The sequence below is a fragment of the Sus scrofa genome, chromosome 1, assembly GCF_054392235.1.
Source record: "Sus scrofa isolate SSC_HxYL_T2T_F1_AM1 chromosome 1, Sscrofa_HxYL_maternal_Yorkshire_Landrace_v2.0, whole genome shotgun sequence".
NCBI lineage: Eukaryota > Metazoa > Chordata > Mammalia > Artiodactyla > Suidae > Sus > Sus scrofa.
The window spans coordinates 131,009,059-131,032,112 of NC_139383.1; the positions used below are offsets into that span (position 1 = coordinate 131,009,059).

Below are 23,054 nucleotides of genomic sequence, written 5' to 3' on the forward strand. Positions count from 1 at the left end.
TAAAGAATGTATATATATATACATTCTTTTTCTCACATTATCCTCCATCATGCTCCATCACAAGTGACTAGATATAGTTCCTAGTACTATACAGCAAATTCTTTATTGGATTTTCTTTTTTTTTTTTTTTGGCCACCCCGTGGCATATGGAGTTTCCTGGTTTGAGATCAGGTCCTAGCACAGTGCCAGATCCTTAACCCACTGTGCTGGGCCAGGGATGGAACCTGCATCCCAGTGCTCCAGAGACACGGCCGATCTCTTTGCACCACAGCGGGAACTCTCTTGATGAAACCCCTTGATTTTAGGCCTGTGAAATGCATTTTCAGACTTCTTACTTCCGTAATAATAAGAAAACATTTCTGTTGTTTAAAGTGACTACATTTATGGTGATTTGCTAGAGCAGCAATTGGAAACTAATGCGGTTCTAAAAGGGTCACTCTGGTTGTTCTGTTGAAAATAGGTGATGGGGCAGGGGTAGAAGTGCGGAGACATGAGAGGAGGCTATTACAAAGGGGTGTGGGAGTGGGCAGGTGGCTTGGATCAGAGTGTCATCAGGAAAGGGGTAGAGAAGCAGGCAGATTTCTCTTCTCCCAAAGTTCTGGCTCTATTTTATCTCCTTTAAACTGTGTACGTATTGTCTGAATGCTTCACAAATAGGTAAATGAATCGAGGCTCCTTTCTTTTTGTCTTTTCACACTGGGGCCAATATTCTATTAGAAGGAACAGCTGAGGAGGAACTATAGCTATCTTCTTGCCAAGTTTGTATTTTGCTGCATCTCAGGTATTAGACTGCCTCTACCAAATTCCTTCTCTTTTAAGTAAATGTCTACAGCTCAGCTTGGATAAGGTGCTGACAGAGCAACCTACCATGCACTGCACTGCAGTTTGTATACAGCTATCCAGTTCCATTCAGGGCTGCCTAGGACAGGCGGGGGTGCCTTTTCACCACTTCACTTTCCTTCTCTCTGGTTTCCGTTGGCCCCAGGCCTCTCCTCTGCTTCCTTGATGTGCATGTTTACCCTTTGAAGGCCATCGCTGTCTTGCTTGTTGCTCCTTCACTGTCTAGAACAGCGTCTGTTCAAAGGAGCACAGTGAATATTTCTGGAGGAAATGACTTTGTCTTGACTCCAGCAGATTTTATGTGCCACATGAATTCAAGGATCTGAGACACAGAACCCAGTTATATACTAAAGAATCTCAGTTGTTAACCCACTGTATCTTAAAATGACACACACTAGTTTGAGAAACACAGCTTCCTGTGTAAGCCCTGAGGTATTAAGCAAGTAAGAGCCCTACTTACATTTCCTTCTCACGTGTCTCTCTTTCCCACCTAGAGTTCTTTCCTCTCCCTTGTGAGAGATGGCTTGCTTGCCCCTTGGGGTGGCTGGAATAAATCTCACAAAGGGAAATTATTATTATTATTTTTACTTTTTATGGCCATATCTGAGGCATATGGAGATTCCCAGACTAGGGGTCGAATTGGAGCTACAGCTGCTGGCCTACGCCACAGCCACAGCAATGCAGGATCCAAGCTGTGTCTGTGACCTACAGCACAGCTCACGGCAATGCCAGATCCTTAACCCACTGAGGGAGGCCAGGGATGGAACCACAACCTCATGGTTCCTAGTTGGATTCGTTTCTGGTATGCCACAATGGGAACTCCACACAAAAGGAAATTAAATGTCCTCCAGCTTCTCCTAGGCTCTTGTGATCTTTGGGGGAGATCCTGATTTTTTTTTTTCTTTTTAAATGGGTATGCTACAGAAAAATAAAGCTACTTTTCATCTGTATAAAAAACATCCTTATCCTGACTCAGTCCATAAAATTGCAATTTTTGCTACAGATAATCAATTTTAAAAGAATATAGATAAGAAACCAACAATCTAGCACTGGATCTGTAAGAGAAAGGTGGCAGAGAAAGCAGGGAGGTTTGGACAGGGGTTTGGAAGAGTCTTCTTAGCAAGAACTGCTCAAAGGCTCCAAGGAGAGGGCAGTCAGTTTCCCTGGAAGGGCCTCCATGGTGAAGGTAGAGAAGCCTGGAAGCAATGAAATGTAAGAGGCCCCAGGCTACAAGGTTGATGGGGAGGGAGCCTGTGACTTGAAGTATATCCTGGAGTATCTCACTCACTGATAGAGGTCTCTTCTCCCCTTGACTTCTGCACACAGGTGCACATTGATTTGCAGTTTCCCAGTCTCTCTGCCTGGTAATACCCACTATTTCCTTATACCTAGAATCTCTTCCAAGCTTCTTTGACAAGGGAGGCAGTTCAGTGTTTACAATCCAACTCTACTGCATAATCTTGTAAGCCTTTATTTTTCTCACTCGTAAAGTGGGGGCTAATAATAGCAGGTACTTAAGAGGATTGTTTTGAGGGATGAGGCATGTGAAACACTTCCTATAGTATCCAGCTTTTGAATGCTCAATCAATGTTCGCTTTTATAATTTCACTGTATTACGCTAAGTCTTAAGGCTCCAGTTGTGAATCTATACTTAAAGAGAACTACATAACGAAGGCTCATATGAAGATTTTATTGATTATATTTACCATGTGGATAATATAATTCATGTATGCTTGAAGAAGAATGAATCAGTAAAATATTTTCATTTTTCTTTGTGAAGCTATAGTAAGCCACGAGAGGAACAAAGCTTCCAATAAATCAAATTTTCCAAATATCTGGACTTGATGAGCAAATTGGCTCAGCCCAGAGGAAAACAAATCCAAGGCCCTTTTATATTTGTTGGACTCCCCTAACTCTGTTTCCAAGTTCTTTTGTCAGGACAAGAATTAAAAAAAAAATTGTGGAAAGATTTTTTTTTCCCCTCGATGCTCTCTTTAGTTTTCTGTTTAAATGTCAGTAAATAACCACAGCTGCAGGTCATCCCTGGGTTTCAATAGGAAACCCTGATTTGGGACACATATTTTTCAATTGTATCAGAATGTGTTTTTGGAGTCAAATCTGGGAAACTATTTTTTCTTTTTTTCTTTTTTTAAAGCTCTCCCTCCTCATTGTTCTTTCCTCATGTCTTTAGTGAATTGCTTTGGCTCCCAACCACACAGATCAGATTGTGAAGAATGAAAGAAAATTAAGAAGGGAAAAAGCTTAAGTTATTGATTTGGCTTGAGGGAATTTTTGTGAGATTTCTGACCCAACCCAAAAAACCATCAACCCCAAAACCCAAATGACACTCCATGTTTGGAGACATTCTTCAGCTTCTGGACTGGGACCAACCTTGCTGAGAAATATTAGTCCATGCCATCAGGGTTTTATAAAGAGACCCCTAAATTCTCTGTGGTACTTCATCATTTTATGATTTGGGGGAGCTCAAGCCAACTGCCTGGAAGCTGTCTCCTAAACCACATTTGAGGAAGGACAAAATGCTCTGGAGTTAATTGAAGATAGATAGTGTGTTCATTAATTATAGGCTGATGGTTTCTGTGATCACTCATGGGCCCAGTGGAAGGCTCCTAAATCTTCCTTTTGGTCTTATTGACAGAGGTGCTGCCTTCAATAACTAGCCTTACATACTAAGGTGTTAGGCATTACTCAGGAGACAAACTAATCAAAAAAGATGCAGGTGATCCATCTTCTCTTATCTACTGAATGTAGAAACTAGATAATGCATAATTTATTACATCATGAGGGAGAAGAGCCCAGATTAGGAATTGGGTGTTGCCTTTAAGGACTAAAGTAGAATCAATGGGGGTTTGCCAGTTTCTACTGAAAATATCCAGAAAATTACTTCAGAACCTCTTTAGAAGTAATAGTAATAGTGACTTTAAGATTGACTATCCAGGAGTTCCCACTGCGTCTCAGTGGGTTAAGAACCCGACTAGTAGCCATGAGAATGTGGGTTCAATCCCTGGCCTCACTCAGTGGGTTAAGAATATGGTGTTGCCGTGAGCTGTGGTGTAGGGCACAGATGTGGCTCGGATCTGGCATTGCTGTGGCTGTGGCGTAAGCTGGTAACTGCAGCTCTGATTTGACCCCTAGCCTGGGAACTTCCACATGCTGAAAGTGCAGCCCTAAAAGGAAAAAAAAAGATTGACACCCAAGCTTGGATGACTTCCTTTTTTTCACCTCTTATTTGCTGTGTTTTGTGTGTGTGTGTGTGTGGGGGGGTGTTTAGAAAAAAGAATTTTTGAGTGTTTTTCTGTTTACAAAGTGCTTTCCATACATTTTCTTAATGATGGTAACAAAAGTAGAATTTTTTTTGTGAGGAAGCATACGTAAGGAGAGGTCATGAGTTAAAATGTGCTCCTACACATGGTTTTGTTGAAGGAGTTCTTGAACCTCTTGCTTCATGATCCTGGCCTCCTCTTCTATGAGGGCTCTTTTATCAGACTCAGTTTTATGGATCTAAAAGTTCTGGCTGACATGGGAACCCCATCCTGATTGCAATTAAAAATTCCCTGCAGAGTAGTGTTATGTTCCTCCCATCTTTTTAACTTGTGTCTTAGTAATCTGATAACACTTTTTGGATTTTTCTAGATGCATCTTCTTCTATAGGGAAAGAGAAGCATAGACATATACACATGTGGATATGGTTTTATTGTCTGAAATAAAGCGTGGCTCAAACTGTCAGCCCTGTCAGATAATTATTTCAGGGAGAGAGAGGGTAGGCTCCAGGTCATATCCTGAAACTCAGGTTACTCTTTTTAGTAACCATTCTCTACCATTGTACTGATTTATAAATATCAGATTCATAAAATAAATGAAGTGTTCTCATTTACCTGTCTTGGGTTATGTAACAGGAAACACATAGCTCAAATATCAGCCTTCTATGAGTGCTTTATTGATGTTTTATTTGATTGAGGTAGACATCAAATTATTTTGGCCTTTATCAGTTTGGAGGAGGGAAGGCTATTTCTAACATCCTCTATGGAGCAGGATTTTGAAGGCTTAATTACTATTCTGTATTCTGGAGCAAATTATAAACAATGTCTGAGATAACTTTGCCTCTGCTAACGGCTATTGTCTTGGCTCACTGAAGAGGTAAAGGATGGCTTCTTCTATAAGCACATGTCTTTTGTAGGTTCCTTAGCTGTCACAAAAGAATGCTAACACTATTACTAGCTTGCTTGTCTGTCTTACAGACTGTGTTCAGTTAGAAGCACGGCATAGCAGCTCTCCAGTTATTTTCTAGGAAGTTCAGTCTCAAGCTTATAGTCATTTAGTATTTAGCACAAGTGCAGAGACAGATAATAATTAGGGTGATTGCTTGAAGCACATGTAGTTCATTTGCTCATCAAAATATCCTAAAGTACATTCCTGAACTTAACCAGCTCAGCAGAGACTGACTATAGAAACTTCCTCACTGGGCCTTTGAAATTGTGTTTGGGATGATATCCCTAGGGTTGTTACAAAACACAACTCTAAAAAACTCACTTTATGTTCTTTATATCAGAAAATGACTACTTTATGAGAAGTTCCTGGAAAAATTGTTTGAGCCAAGAACTAATACACAGTTGTCCTTTTTTTTTTGGGGGGGGGGCCGCACCTGTGACATGTGGAGGTTCCCAGGCTAGGAGTTGAATTGGAGCTGCAGCTGCAGCCTACACCACAGCCACAGCAATGCTAGATCCGAGCCATGTCTGCAACCTATACCACAGCTCATGGCAATGCCAGATCCTTAACCCACTGAGGGAGGTCAGGGATCGAACCTGCAACCTCATGGATTTGTTAACCACTGAGCCATGATGGGAACTCCTTTTATTTTTTTGTCAAGTTGTACTTTTCATAAGAAGTTGGTTTATTTTTACCTTATAGAATGAGGAAAAAGGGGAATAGACAGGCCTTCCTGTTTTCTGTAGAATTGGTGATCCACCTTGAACAGACATGTGGGTTGTCATGTCAGGCATTTTAATTTTCATTATGGACTCTGATAATCATCCTTCTATATTTTCTTCCATTCAACTTTACTTTAAAAATTTAAACCATATTTTTCTTGTAGTACATTCTTTTTTTTCTTCTCACTACCTACCAAAGTTTTATTTATTTATAATTGTTTTTATTTTTTCCATTATAGTTGGTTTGCAGTGTTCTGACAATTTTCTACTATACAGCAAAATGACCCAGCCACACATATATACATTCTTTTTCTCACATTATCCTCCATCTTCCATCACAAGTGACTAGATATAGTTCACTGTGCTATACAGCATGATCTCATTGCTTTTCCACTCCAAATGCAATAGTTTGCATCTACTAACCCCAAACTTCCAGTCCATCCCATTCCCTCCCCCTCAGCAACCACAGGTCTGTTCTCCATATCCATGAGTTTGTTTCTTCTCTGTAGATAGGTTCACTTGTGCTGTATGTTAGATTCCAGATATAAATGATATATGATATTTCTTTCTCTTTCTAACTTCACTTAGTTCGAGAGTCTCTAGTTCCGGCCATGTTGCTTCAAATGGCAACTGCTCTTTTGTATGGCTGAGTAGTATTCCATTGTGTATATGTATCGCATTTTCTTAAACCATTCATCTGTCGATGGACATTAAGGTTGTATCCATGTCTTGGCTCTTGTGAATAGTGCTGCAATGAGCATATGGGTGCATGTATATTTTTCAATGAAAGTTTTGTCTGGATATATGCCCAGGAGTGGGATTTCTGGGTCATATGGGAGTTCTAGATTTAGTTTTCAGAGGTACCTCCATACTGTTTTCCATAGTGGTTGTACCAATTTACATTCCCACCAACAGTGCAGGAGGTGGGAACCCTTTTCTCCACACTCTCTCCAGCATTTGTTATTTGTTGACTTATTAATCATGGCCATTCTGACAGATGTGAGGTGGTACCTGATAGTAGTTTTGATTTGCATTTCTCTAATAATGAGTGATGTTGAGCATTTTTTCACATGCTTCTTGGCCATCTGTATATCTTCCTTGGACAAATGTCTCTTCAGGTCTTTTGCCCATTTTTCATTTGGGTTGTTGGCTTTTTTGCTGTTGAGTTGTGTAAGTTGCTTGTATATTTTAGAGCTTAAATCCTTGTCAGTTGCATCATTTGAAACTCTTTTCTCCCATTCTGTAAGTTGTCTTTTTGGTTTTTTTATGGTTTCCTTTGCTGTGCAAAAGCTTGTCAGTTTGATTATGTCCCATTGGCTTATTTTTGCTTTTATATCTGTTGCCTTGGGAGACTGAAGAAAACATTTGTAAAGTTGATGTCAGAGAATGTTAGTTTTTTTTTTTTTTTTTTTTTTTTTTGCTTTTTAGGGCCACACCCATGGCATATGAAGATTCCTAGGCTAGGGGTCTAATCAGAGCTACAGCTGCCAGCCTACACCACAGCCACAGCAATGCCAGATCCGAGCCATGTCTGCAACCTACATCACAGCTCACAGCAATGTCGGATCCTTAACCCACTGAGTGAGGCCAGGGATTGAACCCACAACCTCATGGTTACTAGTTGGGTTCGTTAACCACTGAGCCATGATGGGAACTCCAGTTAGAAAATGTTTTGCCTGTGTTCTCTTCCAGGAGTTTGATGATGTCTTGTCTTAGGTTTAAGTCTTTCAGCCATTTTGAGTTTATTTTCATGCATGATGTGAGGGTGTGTTCTAGTTTCATTGATTTACGTGAGGTTGTCCAGTTTTCCCAGCACCACTTGCTGAAAAGACTGTCTTTCCCCCATTTTATGTTCTTGCCTCCTTTGTCCAAGATTAATTGACCATAGGTGTCTCGGTTTATTTCTGGGTTCTCTATTCTGTTCCATGGGTCTGTATGTCTGTTTTGATACCAGGACCACACTGTCTTGATGACTGTGGCTTTGTAATATTGCCTGAAGTCTGGGAGAGTTATGCCTCCTGCATGGTTTGTTTTCCTCAGGATTGCTTTGGAAATTCTGGGTCTTTTGTGGTTCCATATAAATTTTTGGATTGTTCGTTGTAGTTCTGTGAAAAATGTCATGGGTAATTTGATAGGGATTGCATAGAATCTGTAGATTGCTTTGGGTAGTATGGCCATTTTTACAATATTAATTTTTCCAACCCAGGAGCATGGAATATCTTTCCATTTCTTTGAATCCTCTTTAATTTCCTTGAGTGATGTTTTATAGTTCTCGGCATATGTCTTTCACCTTCTTGGTCAGGTTTATTCCTAGGTATTTGATTTTTTGGGGTGCAATTTAAAAAAGTATTGCATCTTTGTATTCCTTTTCTAATATTTCATTTTTAGTATACAGAAATGCAACCAATTTCTGAATGTTAGTCTTGTTCCCTGCTATTTTGCTGAATTTGTTGATCAGTTCAAGTAGTTTTTGGGTTGAGTCCTTAGAGTTTTCTGTATATAGTATCATGTCATCTGCACACAGTGACAGGTTTACATCTTCTCTTCCAATTTGGATGCCTTTTATTTCTTTTGTTTGTCTTATTGCTGTGGCTAGGACTTCCAATACTGTGTTGAATAAAAGTGGTAAGAGTGGTCATCCTTGTCTTGTTCCAGATTTTAGTGGGAAGGCTTTCAGCTTTTATCCATTGAGTATTATATTTGCTGTGTGTTTGTCATAAATGGTTTTTTTTATGTTAAGGTATGTTCCCTCTATACCCATTTTGGTAAGAGTTTTGATCATGAATGGATGTTGGAAGTTGTCAGATGTTTTTTTCTGCATCTATTGAGATGACAATGTGGGTTTTGACTTTTGTTAATGTGTTGTAGTACATTTTTTGAGTTGGTTTTTGGAGATCATGTTATGTGTAAATACTCTTGCATGTCTGGAGATTTTTTTTCATGGCTGCCACTTTTTTTATCATGGCATATGATATTTGCTTTCTTTTGTTGAAGTATAGTTGATTTACAGTGTTTTGTTAATTTCTGCTATACAGCAAGGCAATTCAGTTATCCATAGACTCTTTTGAAAATATTCTTTTCTGTGGTTTATCATAAGACATTGAATATATTTCTCTATTCTAAACAGTAGGGCCTTGTTGTTTATCCCTTCCATGTAAAATAGCTTACATCTGCTAACCCTACCCTCCCACTCCATTTCTTCTCCAACTCTCTCCCCCTTGGCTACCACAAATCTGTTATCCTTGTCCATGAGTCTATTTCTGTTTCAATGATAGGTTCATTTGTTTCATATTTTAGATTCTACATATAAGCAATATCATATGGTATTTTTTTTCCCTTCCTGACTTACTTCATCAGTATGATAATCTCTGGTTGCATCCATGTTGCCACAAATGGCATTATTTTGTTCTTTTTTTATGGCTGAGTAGTATTCCATTGTGTATATGTACCTCATCTTTGTCCATTCATGTGTTGATGGGCACTTAGGTTGTTTTCAGGTCTTGGCTATTTGTGAATAGTGCTTCTCTGAACATAAGGGTGTATGTATCTTTTTGAGTTATAGATTTCCTTTTTATTTGGTCACTCCTGCAGCATGTGGAAGTTCCTGGGCCAGGGATCAAACTTGTGCCGTATCTTTAATCCAATGTGCCAAAAAGGAATTTCTGAGTTATAGCTTTGTCAAGATATATGTCTAGGAGTGGGATTCCTGGATCATATAACTCTACCTTTAGCTTTCTGAGGAGCCTCCAAACCATTTTCCACAGTGGTTGTACCAATTTACGTTCCTACCAACAGTATGGGGGTGGGGTTCCTCTTTCTCTACATACTCTGCAGCACTTGTTGTTTATAGACTTTTTTTTCGGTGTGTGTGTGTCTTTTTAGGGCCACATCTGCAGCATATGGAAGTTCCCAGACTAGGGGTTAAATTGGAGCTGCAGCTCCAGGCTGCCACAGCAAAATGGTATCCAAATGGTGTCTGCAACCCACATCACAGCTCATGACAATGCTGGATCCTTAACCCACTGAGCAAGGCCAGAGATTGAACCTGCATCCTCATGGATACTAGTCGGGTCCATTACCGCTAAGCCATAACAGGAACTCTCTGTTATTTGTAGACTTTTTAACCATGGCCATTCTGACTGGTGTGAGATGGGTACCTCATTGTAGTTTTGATTTGCGTTTCTCTAATAATTAGCAATGTTGAGTATTTTTTTTTCATGTGCCTACTGGCCATCTGTATGTCTTCTTTGTATCAATGTCTATTTAGGTCTTCTGCCCAATTTTTGATTGAGTTGTTTGGTCTTGTTGTTGTTGTTGAGTTGTACGAGCTGTTTGTATATATTGGATTTAAAGCCCTTGTTGGTCACATCATTTGCAAATATTTTCACCCATTCTGTGGATTGTCTTTTTGTTTTGTTTATGCTTTTCTTTGGCCTGCAAAAGCTTGTAAGTTTGATTGGGTCCCGTTTGTTCATTCTTGTTTTTATTTCTATTGCCTCGGGAGACTCACCTAATAAAACATTTGTGTAATTTATGTCAGAGAATGTTTTGCCTATTATCTCTTCTGGGAGTCTTATGGTGCACTGTCTTATATTTAAGTCATTAAGCTATTTTGAGTTTATTTTTGTGTATGATGAAAGGGTGTGTTTTAACTTCATTGATTTACATGCTATTGTCGAACTTTCCCAACACCACTTGTTGATGAGACTGTCTTTCCAATTGTATATTTTTACCTCCTTTGTTGAAGATTAATTGACTGTATGCATGTGGGTTTATTTCTGGGTTCTCTATTCTGTTCCATTGATTCGTATGTATGTTTCTGTGCCAAAACCATGCTGTTTTGATTACTGTAGCTTTGTAGTATTGTCTGAAGTCTGAGAGGTGAAGATGCTTTTATTACCTCTTCACTCTTGATTATTTGCCTCAGTAGAGAATTTTAAGTTCAAAATCATTTTTTCCTGAAGTGGAATGCATCACTCCAATAATTTCTATCATCCTTGTTGCTGATGAGAAATTTTTTGTTGGTCTAATACATGTGTCTCTGGGGCTAACCATTTTTTCTCTTCAGGGAAGTTTTCAATATTTTCTCTTTGATTTCAGAAATCAAAATTTAATGAAAATCTGTAGGGTGATTTTCATTTGTCCTAATTGGTACTTGATGGTCCTTTCACTTTGAAGAGTTTTCTTAATCTGGTGTGGGGACATTTTCCTCTCTTTATTTGGTTACTTCTTCCCATCCATTGTTTATGTTCCTTTCTCCTAAATGTTCTCTTTACATTTCTCCTTTTTTTGTCATTTTCATATGTTTTAACATACTTCTTAAATCTTATTTTTCATTCTGTCCTTCCTACCATACAGTTTGTCCATTAAATATGTTTAATTTCCAGGAGCTTTCTTTTTGTTGTTTTCTTTGTTCCCATCAGCTTGTTCTGGTTTCACGGATACCATGTTTTCTGGAATATCTTCAAAGTATTAATTAGACTTAAAAAGAAAAACAGGAGTTCCCATTGTGGCTCAGTGGTAACAAACCTGACTAGTAACCATTAGGATGAGAGTTTGATCCCTGGCCTCACTCAGTGGGTTAAGAATCTGGCATTGCCACGAGTTGTGGTGTAGATCACATATGAGCCTTGGATCCTTCCATTGATGTGGCTGTGGTATAGGCTTGCAGCTGCAGCTCTGATTTGACCCCAGCCATATGCTGCACATGTGGTCCTAAAAAGCAAAAAAAAAAAAAAAAAAAAAAAAAAAAAATCCCCAAAACAAACAAACAAACAAAAAACAAACAAAAGAACCCCCTTTCCATACCTCTTTTTAACATAATCTATTTGCCTTGGATCCTTCTCTTTTGTGCTCTTGGTTTTTCTCAGATGTCTGGTGATTTATGGCTGCTGGTTTGTATCTACAAATGGAGGTAGATGGATTAGTGCGGTTTTGTAGGTCTTTTTCCCTGTCTGCTTCTCCTTCAAATAGGAGGGCCAGTGATGTAGCCAGCTCATGGAGAGGTTATTCTGTGTGTCTTATTCTGTTTTGGTTGCTATAACAGAATACAAAGATTAGGTGGCTTGTAAATATAAATTTATTTCTTACAGTTCTAGAGGCTAGGAAGTCCGTGATTGATGAATCAGAAGATTTTGGGACTAGTGAGGGCCTGATTCCTAGTTCATAGACCATTATCATCTTGCTCTGTCTTCACATAATGGGAAAGGGGCAAGAGAGCTCTCTGGGGCCTCTTTTTAAAGGCACTAACCTCATTCATGAGGGCTCCACCTAATTACCTTCCAAAGGTTTTCAAATACACATTGGGGATTAAGTCTCAACATAAGAATTTGGAGGGGGTACAAGCATTCAGTCTATGGCATTGTGGTTTAGTTAGGCAGCCCGGCATATCCCACAATTGCCTCAGTAAGGCAGGCTTTTCTAGGGCGTCAGTCTGCTATAGCTGATGTCGAGGTTCAGAGCTGCTTCTCTTTTAGGTCTGAATACCCACTCTAGTTTTCCTCCCTAGGCATATTGCCTATTCTCTTTCAGTGGGTGAGGAAGGGGTGTGTGAGAGGGCTCAACTGGCTCAATTATAATTTTAATATTATTATTATTATTATTTTAATAGCTGCACCCATCATATATGGAAGTTCTGGGCCAGGGCTTGAGTCTGAACCACATCTTTGACCTATGCCTCATACAGCTACAGCAATGCTGGATCTTTAACCCACTATGCCAGGCTGGGGATTGAATCCGCACCTCTGCAATGATCCAAGCCACTGCAGTCAGATTCTTAACCCACTGCACCACAGCAGGAACTCCTATAATTTAATTATTTTGGTAGTGCTTCAAAATGAAGGTGGTCAGATAATTTATGTTCCAATCTGGGACACTTTTTAGAATGAAAGGCCACCCTATTAATTATTTTGCCAAGATGATAGGCATAACTGGGACTGTCACCTTATCTAAAACATACTCTCAATCTTTATATTTGACTGAATTTAGATCTTCTCTAGCGCTCCATTGGGGAAACCACTTTTCTAATTCTTTTGGATAAAATTGTTCCTATCTTTTTTTTTTGGTCAACTTGATCTCATCTGATTTCTATTTTATTTTCTAGACTTTTAAAAAGTTTAAAAGCCTCTGCTAGCCCTCATTCTTATTTTCTAGCACTGTTATGTTTTTATTCTTAAAAAAATTTTTCTGTTATTTCAGTGGGACCTGAGAGGGAAAGAAAGTAGAAGGACATGCTATCTCAAACTAGAAGCTCTTTTATGGTACTGTAAACACTTGCTGGCTTGCTGTATTTTGTGCATCCATATGTATCACTTTACTCCTTTTTGGAACCAGACAGGTTTCGTGATATCAGTTGTGCAGGAATGAGCTTACCCTGGTAAATCATAAATTCTCTGGTGAGCTCTTTGCTTTCATTACTCTCACATCTGGAAGGATGCCTATGAAATGTCGGGCATTAAGTCACCGAACCACTGAGCAATTCTCAGTGGGCGTTTTTTTTTTTTTAAATGGAGGATTTGTTTTCAGCTTCCTCTTCTTGCAGGATGTGACTTACAGCCAACAGGGCTTTATATTGCCTTACACACTATTGTAGCACATTGAATAATGTCAGCCCCTGCAAAGACAAGTCAGGCCTAGCACAGTCAGGTTAAAGGCAGAAAACCGTAGGGAATTTAGACCCTAATTCAGAATTTTGCAGAGCTTAGTGAAGGGATAGCAAATATTCTCCCAGAATTTGTCCTTGAGACTCGGTTCAGAAAGGCAGTACTTACCAGAAGTACAGAAGCAAAGAGGAAGACTTAATAAGAAGAATTTAGAAGCAAAAAGAGGAGAAGACTTCCTGGTTTCAACAAGGTCTCACGGAACATGAGCAGTGTGGACACACAGAAGAGGATCCAAACTTTTCCAGCATGGACATTACTCTTTTGGCCACTTGGGAAAGGGTTATTCTCAGTCTTTGGGAAGGGTGGTTCCATGGAGATATAGGACAGGGTTAAGATTCTCATGTTTGGAGTAAGTAAAATTTGACACAGAACTATTATACTTGGATTTGCTTCATATAAATGCTAAGTTTAAAAATGATCATCTCCTGAATGTATATGATCTAAAGACAATTATGTACAAATTAGCACATCTGATTTTTGATTTACAGCTGAAGTTTTCTGTAAATTTCGTACAGAATGCTGGTGGGCCTGGTTAACCTTTGCCATGTGGACGAGAGCTCCCCACCCCCACTCTTCCAATAACATCCATTGTTCTCCTGTCAGCAGTTTTACTATGTCAGGGTTAACAATGAGAATTGATAAGCTAATTATCTAGCTTTTTAAGTTCTTAAGTCCTCTCACCCTCAAAAATTGCCTTCTGGGCTTTGATATTTTTGCTTTTTGTTGGGGACTCAGCAAGAAAAAGAGGATGGTGCTTTTATGGCCTAAATTTGAAATCTCTCTTTCAGGGGATGGTAGGTTGAGAGGTTGCTTCCTGGCAGGTTCTCAATTTCAGAGTTACACAGAGGGAATTGACTTTATTAGATGGTAGATCCATGTAGGTGGATGTCAAACAGATAAGCACTTTACAAATGGTGGGAGCCTAACCATAACCAAAGACCAGGTATCATTTGTTAGGAGCAGTCCTTGAGATGAATTTCACCTTGAAAGCGGAGCCACAGGGGCGGAGAGCCATTTAGATTCCTCTTGGACTTTGGGAGAAAGTGGTCAGTTCTTATAATTTATGGTGCCTGGCATACAGGGAGCAGGTGGTAAGATATGTTCCTATCTTCCCTCTTTCCCTCTTCATCTCCTTCACTGTTCTCATCTCCCATCTACTTCTGGCTCTCCTGTCTCTGCTCTTCCCTTACTCTTCCTTTCCTTATCCCTGGTACATGCCTCCGAGTTACTTTCCACTTTCCAGCCTCCTCTGTATTCATGCTTGTCAGTGCCTTCTCTAAAGTCAAACTCTTGTCCCATCCCTATACTTGTCCCAACCTGTCACTTACCCAGGTGGAGAGTTGTGGGATGAAGGAACTCCCAGGTTGAGATGGTTAAATCGGTCATTAGGAGAGTCCAACTTTGACATCTGGTGGTTACTTGCCTGACCTTTCCATAACTTTCATTATTCCACCATTCCTCCTTTGTAAACTCCAGATATAGGACACATGGAGAAAGAACTTGCCACCCTTACTACAAAAACATGCTCTGCTGGTATTTCTGGGGCACTGTTTTTTCTTGTCTTCTATAAATTTTATTTTCTGCACTATGATAATCTTTGGGTTTGTTGTCCTATTTTTTTTTTTATTATTTGTACTTGCTTTCAGGTGATGTAGAGGTGTCCCTTGGCAGTAGCCACACAAATTGGGGCACCAGAGAAGGGCATAAACTCCTTTCTGGAAGATACTGGTGAGCCAGAGTGAGGCAGAGTGCAAAGATTACATCCATCAGCTTCCCGAGAGCCCCTCCATAGCCAACTGTAAGAGTACCAAACTAGAAGCCTGTTCCACAGGCCAAAGATTTTGGACAAGCAAATAGGCCTCTTTCTCAGAAAGACTGTAAATGTGTTTCTGTCTGCTGTCTGTACAGCACCCTGGGGGTGGTAGCCTGCCAAGAACAGAATCTCTGATTGTTACAGTCCTGTGAGATCCAGGAACACAAGCCCACAGCCTTCAGAGCCAGGGGATCAAGGAGTGTTCTCTGGGTGGCAGCTGTAAAAACCAGGTCACCAGATGTAAAAACTGGGGCACTGGATATGTGTAGATGCTCCTTCCATGAGATCCTGGACTCTGGAGTGTGGTGGGAATAGTGCAAAGATGGCATCCACTGGGAAAAAAAAAAGAAAAATAAGAAAAAAAGGACAAGAAAAAAGAAGAAAAAGAAGAAAGAAGGAAAAAAAAAGAAGGCATCTTCCCAAATGAGCCAGGCAGAAAGAAGGTAGGGAGGTGGTACCCATCAGAAAGAAGGTAGGGACCGTGGTACCCAGAGGTCATTGCCCATCAGATAAATGCTTTAAAATTAGCAAGTGAGTCTTTTTTGGGTGCTTTTCAAAGGGTTGCTTCTGTGCTGGGCCCAGAGGTGAGTGAGTCTGCCTGTGGGTACTTGAAGAACTCTTCCTCTGTTTGTCATAGCCCCAGTCTTCAAAGCAGATGCTTTGGTGGTGTCTCTCAGGTGCCTGTCTTAAGGTTGGGGTGTCCCATGTGGGGTATGAACCCTTTGCTCCTTGGGTTGAAATTCTGGGATTTGAGTTCCCTCCAGCTTTGTCTTGGGGTGGAGTTTATAATGAGAGTGTGTCTCAGTCTTTCCTACCTGTTTTGATTGGTTTCCCTCTTGTTTGCCTGATGTGAAGGGGTCACTAAGCTAGTTTTTAGTTTTTTTTTTTTCCAGAAGAAATTGTTCCAGATATAGTTGCAGATTCTGCATGTCTATGGGAGGATGTGAGTTTAGGATCTTCCTAAGTTGCTGCCTTGTACTGGAACTCTGAATTCGGTTTCAGAAGAGGTTTTGTTTTTTGGCTGCTTCTAATTAAGGGCAGGTCTCAGTCACCTGAAGATGTGGAATTCCTCTCAATATGCACAGGTTCTACCACCTTTGGCTTCATGACCATAAGGCTTTGGCTTCATGACTAACTTTGACTTTAGTATGGTTTTATTTGGCTATGTTATGTCTTGTGACTTTGTAGCAAAAAAAGAAAAAAGAAAAAGAAAAAAATCCTTCCCAGTATGGGATCTGATTTTGGCAGCTCCTTCTCTTTTAGGAACCACTTGAAGTTAACTGAGTCTTTATGGAGTTGAAGGGATATAGAAATTGGAGGCACATAATGTTTTGCTTTATGGCTGGCATCTAAAGACAATGAGAAACATTTCAGCTTTCCATTTTGGAACTTTCCAACATATGTTCCAACATTTGGGCTGGAAAAACCAATGCCCTTCAAATTTCAAAGGAAAGAATTCTAGCAACCTTGATGACAATCAGAGTAACCTATGTGAAGTTAGTTTAATGAGTTGTATGTTGCTTTCGGTTGAAAATTTAATTTCATACCTGATTCCTCTTTCTCTTTAGAAGCAGAACGGATAGTAAAAGCCAATGACCGTGAATATAATGAGAAGTTCCAGTACACAGTGAGTAAAATACACATAGCACACACATGGTGGGGGAAGGTCTTACCTTAGGGATAGTAGGATTCATGCCTTCTAGAACTGTGACTTTAGTGAAAACTTTGTTGGCATATTTTTAGTAGGAAGGTGCCATATATTTCTATAAATTCAGATTTTAGTAATGTTTATCCATTTACTTCCATTCTGCTCCGAGTGGTTGGTATTCAAATTGGTATGAGAATAAGATAAAGTACCTTCTTTCATAAGAATTGATGCTTATTTTGTTTTGGTGCCCACTGGACATGAGGAAAATGTAAGAATACTATGAAAACAGGCCTTTGTGGTTGTACCTGGTGAAGGAAATGGTAGTTGTGGCTGCTGGGTGATGAGTAACATTTTGGGATTTTTCTGTAAGCAACTCAGGCTGAATATGGAAAAATACATGTAGGAGAAAATTCTCAGACCTGAATGACTGTATTTACCAAGTGAGCAGTGAGAATGATTAGTTAAAATGTGTGGAGATTCAAGCTTGTACTGAACTACTTTTTTTAAAATGAGGGTTTTCTCCACTTCCATAAGAAATACTTCTTGAGAGTCTACTACTGGCACTATTCTAGGAATTTAGGATATATTGGTGAACACTTCATGAATTATATCATGGGCCCTTATAAAAATCTCATCTTTCCTTCATTCAACCTAAGTTGCTACATGGAGGTTTTTTGTTTTTTGTTTTTTTAATTTTTTTAAATAAATTCTAAGAAAGATAGCTGTTAGAATTGATAGTGTAGGTGACCTGTGGCCTGTAAGACCTGCTATGTTTGAGTATACCAGCATATTAATGAAAGAAAGTCCCAATTCACAGAGGGATTTGATGACTATTAAGGCATAGAAATGTGTCATGGAACACACTTTGGCAGTGTCCATCCAGGAACTAGCCAGAGGAGAGAGAATTTTGCCTAATGGATTGTTGTTCATATCTTGTTGCTATTGGCAGTTCTTTTCCATATGGGGGGGATGGACACATCGGGCTCTTATAGCTTGTTACCAACAGAGATAGCTGACAGCTCCTCTTATGCTGTGCTAATCATGTAAACTTGTGATAATAGTTTGATGTTCATTTTAAGGGTCCCTATGGAGTCAGCCCATGGCCTCTGTAACAGATGTCTCATTGTAAAGTAATATATTGGAACTCTGATTTTATTCATCAATCTTGTAAGCTTTGTTAAAGTCAGTCTGCCCTTGAGAGAAGGAATTCCTCTCGGGAGGTGGATGAATATGCTTTGTACCCTGGGGTAGGGGATGGGGAGACTAATGTCTCCATGGTGATTAATGCCACTCTGTGCAGCCTCCTGGCATCTAGTCATTTAGCCCTTCTGGTCTTCATCAGACTTGGCCCTATGCCTTTCTATCCTTTATACAGCCAGTTCTTTAACTCTAGAGGATAACCCTTGAAAGCCTTGACCACCAAACCCTAATTCAGAGGGGTAGACGTGTCCATTTTAAGACCATAGTTGGGGGTCAGAGGGAACCAGTATAAGTCATCTACAATTGGGTAATTATACATTTAAGTACTTGGCTATATTTCCTTATTTTTCAATGTATTTTCATTCTAGGAGTAGTTACTATATGAGGAAAGCCATATTTTGTTTGCATTTTGAAGGATGATACAGTCTTTTATGTTTATAGTTATTTTAACTTGATTTATGAAATATTTAAAACTTAGAGAAAAGTATAGGAAATAATGTCACCTGTGTGCCCATTACTCAGACTGAATGGATGTCAACAATTTGCCATGATTACATCAGATGTTTCTTCAATAGTTACATGCCAGTGATACAAAGATGATTTTCTTTTCTTTTTGTTTTTTGCTACTAATTCTTTGTTTTTTAAAGTTTCATTGAAATATAGTTGATTTACAAGGTTGTGATAATTTCTTCTGTACAACAAAGTAAGCCATTATACATATGCATTCTCTTGCAGATTCTTTTCCCACATAGATTATCACAGAATCCTGGGTAGCGTTCTCTGTGCTATACAGCAGGTCCCTGTCGGCCAATCATTCCATATGCCTCATTTGCATATGCCAATCCCAAACCCTCAGTCCATTCTTCCCACCTCCTCACCTGTCTCTTTTGGTAACCATAAGTTTTTCAAAGTATGTGAGTCTGTTTCCAGAGATTATTTTCTCTTGAGCTTGCATAATATTAAACAAAAGCACACAGATGTGTGGCTGAACCTGTGCTTTCTATTGGGCTTCCTAACAATGGCAAGGCAGTAGAACAATATTCTGCAGCTGTAGCCAGTGGAACCAGGTGGCTCAGTCCCTGAGTTAAAACATAATAAAGAAAAAAGCAGAACCCATTTATGGGCTGGCAAAATCAGGAATAACAAGACATGAGAAAGAAAAGCTGCAGAACAGAGAGGGGCATGAGTATCTTAGGTCTAATGACCTTACTGTGGCTCGGAGGAGATGAGCCAGGTTCTCCTGGAATAGGCAAGATTCTCACTGCGTGGCTGGTGGTGGATTTATTTGGGAACTCCTAACAGGATGTCTGGCCATACAGTGAGCAGTGGCACCCATCTCAGCATCAGTCTATTCAGATACAAATTGGGGCTAATGAAAGCATTTATTTCATATTGAAGGGATGGAAGTAGAATCATAGGCAATGACCCTATAAGCTAGTCTTTTAGAGATAAAATTTGAATCTATATATATCTGATTTTTAAGGATTTTTAAAGCACCTCCTACATGGACTATTCTTTTAAGAAAGGCAGAACACAGGGTCCCTTTTCTCAGACTTGCTTAGATTTAAAGTGTATTACTTCAAATGGAAATGGATTTGAAGAGGTCTCAACAGATCTCATGGATAATGCTCATAATAGTTGAAGAAGTGATATTGCCCCCTAAAGGCTGGAAAGGAGATGGGAATAAGCTAAAAGTCATATATATATATATACACACATACACATATACATATATAGGAATAAATATATATATAAGCAAATAAAGATGAAAGTAAAAACAATGAAGCTTCCTCAAATGTAGTGGAAAGAGTGGGGATAAAATAGACAGTAGTTTGAATCCTTCCTCTCTCAATGCTAAGAAATTTAAAATGTGATCTCAATTTCTTTCTTTCTTTGAGTATCAATTAATTTCTTCTGTGGAATGGGAGAGTTTCCTCATAGGCTTCTTTACCAAAGGATTAAATGAAATTTATATAAATATTTGATAATAGTAAAACTAGCCAATATATATTAGATGCTTACTGGATACATGGCCCTGTGCTAAACTTTTTTTTTTTTTTTTTCTTTTTTTTTTTTTCAAAGCCAGATTCTTAACCCACAGAGCGAGGCCAGGGATTGAACCCACAACCTCATGGTTCCTAGTTGGATTCGTTTCCACTGTGCCACGATGGGAGCTCCAGACTCTGGGCTTTTATTTTTTTTATTTTTTATTTTTATTTATTTATTTATTTATTTATTTTTTTTGTCTTTTGTCTTTGTTGTTGTTGTTGTTGTTATTGTTGCTATTCCTTGGGCCGCTCCCGCGGCATATGGAGGTTCCCAGGCTAGGGGTCCAATCGGAGCTGTAGCCACCGGCCTACGCCAGAGCCACAGCAACGTGGGATCCGAGCCGCGTCTGCAACCTACACCACAGCTCACGGCAACGCCGGATCGTTAACCCACTGAGCAAGGGCAGGGACCGAACCCGCAACCTCATGGTTCCTAGTCGGATTCGTTAACCACTGCGCCACGACGGGAACTCCTTTTATTTTATTTTATTTTATTTTTTTTTGTCTTAAACTTTTGATATAGATTTTTCTCTTAAACCTCACATGGCTGTGGGCAGATATGCACAATAAATTTTAGATTCTCTATAAAGTACTGGATAAAGTAAGATATAAATGACAATAAAATTAGGAAGATACTGAGAAATTGACTAAAGTTGGGTATCATGCCAAAAAATTAGCACACCTGTGATACAGAAGGTGTGGGAATTGCTGATAAATTATGCAGATGATACAATAGCAGAGATATAAGTGCATCTAGAACAAGACGACTAACAGTGTAATAACTGTAGTGGTAGTGACCATCCCCCTGCACCTGCCACATAAGCCATATGGAAGTGATCATAATTTGATTAGGTATTATTGATTACCTACTCTGTGTAAAGCCTTTGATGAGTTCAGGAAATACTCCTGCCTTTCTCAGTGTGGATATTGACAGATATATGGTTAACAGTGATGGTAAAAACAATGAAGTCTGATAATAATAATAGCTTACATATATATAGTGCATACCAGATGAAAGGCAGGGTTCTAAGCATTCTATTATATTAAACTAATTTTACCTGACAGTTCTGTAAAAGAGCACATTTAAATACCTTACTTTAACATATGAAAACATTGATGCATGGAGATCTCACTTAAGTGGCTTACCTGAGGTCACACAGCTGGATAATGGCTTTACAGCTGTGAGTCTAACTGTGTACCAGGTGCTTTGTACACATAGCAAATCTTCCACAAAACCCTGAGGGATGAAGATGGGCTCCATTTTGTAACTTGTCTGAGGTCACACAGCTAATATTAGTAGAATGCTAATTGAGATAGGTCAGATTCAAAGCCTGTTTTTTTTTTTCCCATGATACCCCACTGCCCTTTTGACCAGTCTTGAAAAACAGCAACAACCATCACAACCCCCGCCCCAAAATCAAATCCCTTGAATCAGCTCTGCTTCTCTACAGACCTGATGGTAAAGTAAAATTTTTATACTCTAAAGACCAAAGCAGAAAAGAAGATAGAAAATTTTACAAATATGAGTCTAAGAATGACCTTAAATCTTTACCCTGAGCATTTGTAGATGAGAACTTGGGAGAAAAAATCTACACAAAACTCAGATAAATGGTATGATTACAAAAACAAAGGCTGGCCAAGCAAACTTTTCTCTTTGAAGGCTGAGGGAAGATAATTTTGATACCTAGAGAACCTTATTTTATCAACAAACCTTAAGCTTCAAAGTACTTTACAGGACAGAGCACAGGCTTAAAAAAATGATCAAAAGTACTTTTAAGGGATAATGGACTTAGAACACAAGTGAAAGACAAGGATAATGACTCTAAGTGAAATTAATTGGCAAATGAGACATGATATTGTGAAAACTGGAAGGTGGAAAACATAAAACTACAAGTGGGATTTCAGGCTGCCAAGACGTATAAAACCAAGTGGGACTGGAGAGGAGGGATTGCAAGCCAAGTGCTAGAATTATTATTCTCATTAGAAAGGAGTTCAAAGTTTTCTTGGTTAATAATAGGAATGAATAATAGAAGTTACGAGAACATTTGTTGTATTAAAATATGTTAATGTTAAAAATGTTAGAAAAGCGTGAGAGTGAGCCAGCCGGCCACTCATGATTCCTATTAAAAGGATTTCAAAGCAAATGGTAGAAGTAGTAAAAACAGTTGTAATTGTATTAAAATGTGTTGATGTCAAAAAATGTTAGAAAAAGTGTTAGATTAATTATAGTTATTTTCTGACTTCATTTAGAAATGAAGAAATGTTGGAAAATAGTGATTCCCACTAGTTCCTGTTCTTTTTCTTTCTCACATCAGCACAGGCATGCTCTATCCTCATTCAAGTCTTTTGATCTCTAACAAGGTTTGGAAGGGAGATGAACTCATCTGAGTGCTGAGAAAGTTATCCTGCCTTAAACTCTGAAAGTTCAGTAAATCTGAACACTTAGTAAAACTTTTATGAGTATATTTCATGCACGAAGGTAGATGGGAAATTTCTAAAGGTTTTTTTTTTTTCCTGTTTTTTTCATACCTGAGGTTCTTAAAAATAAATTTGAATATTATTGGAGTATGGTTGATTTACAATGTTGTGTTAAAATCTACTCAATAGTTTGTAATAATTTATATGGGAAAAAAGAATGGATATATTCATATGGATGTTTGATTTAAAGGGTTTTTTCCTTGAGCTGAATTATTGATCCTATTCAGGAAATGCACAGGCTTATGTAAGTTGGCAAAAATTTAACCAAGTAGTTTTGGATGCTTTTAAAGAAAGCCTTCCATCTAAAAATTGTGATTTGAACACTTTAATTTATTCCTAGAATCTTGAGATGTCTTGTTGATGTTACAGTTACTGGATGGAAGCTCTTGGTGCCTGCATGAGCTTTGTGATTGGTAG

At 38.9% G+C, this 23,054-nt stretch overlaps 1 protein-coding gene across 25 annotated transcripts in view; it reads left to right on the forward strand.

Moving 5' to 3' along the window:
- The window catches only part of ATP8B4 (ATPase phospholipid transporting 8B4 (putative)), a 263,719-nt gene that overhangs the window by 26,239 nt on the left and 214,426 nt on the right, over nt 1–23,054 (forward strand). For 18 of the 25 annotated variants that reach the window (XR_014811506.1, XR_014811513.1, XR_014811512.1 and 15 more), the window contains one exon: nt 16,832–16,890. The exons of the other annotated variants lie outside the window; for them this stretch is intronic. Coding sequence is in view for 7 of the 18 variants with exons in the window: in XM_084970388.1 (XP_084826514.1) it covers nt 16,832–16,890 (59 nt within the window). In the remaining 11 variants the exon portion in view is untranslated. The remainder of the gene's footprint in view (nt 1–16,831; nt 16,891–23,054) is intronic. 25 annotated transcript variants of the gene reach the window in all.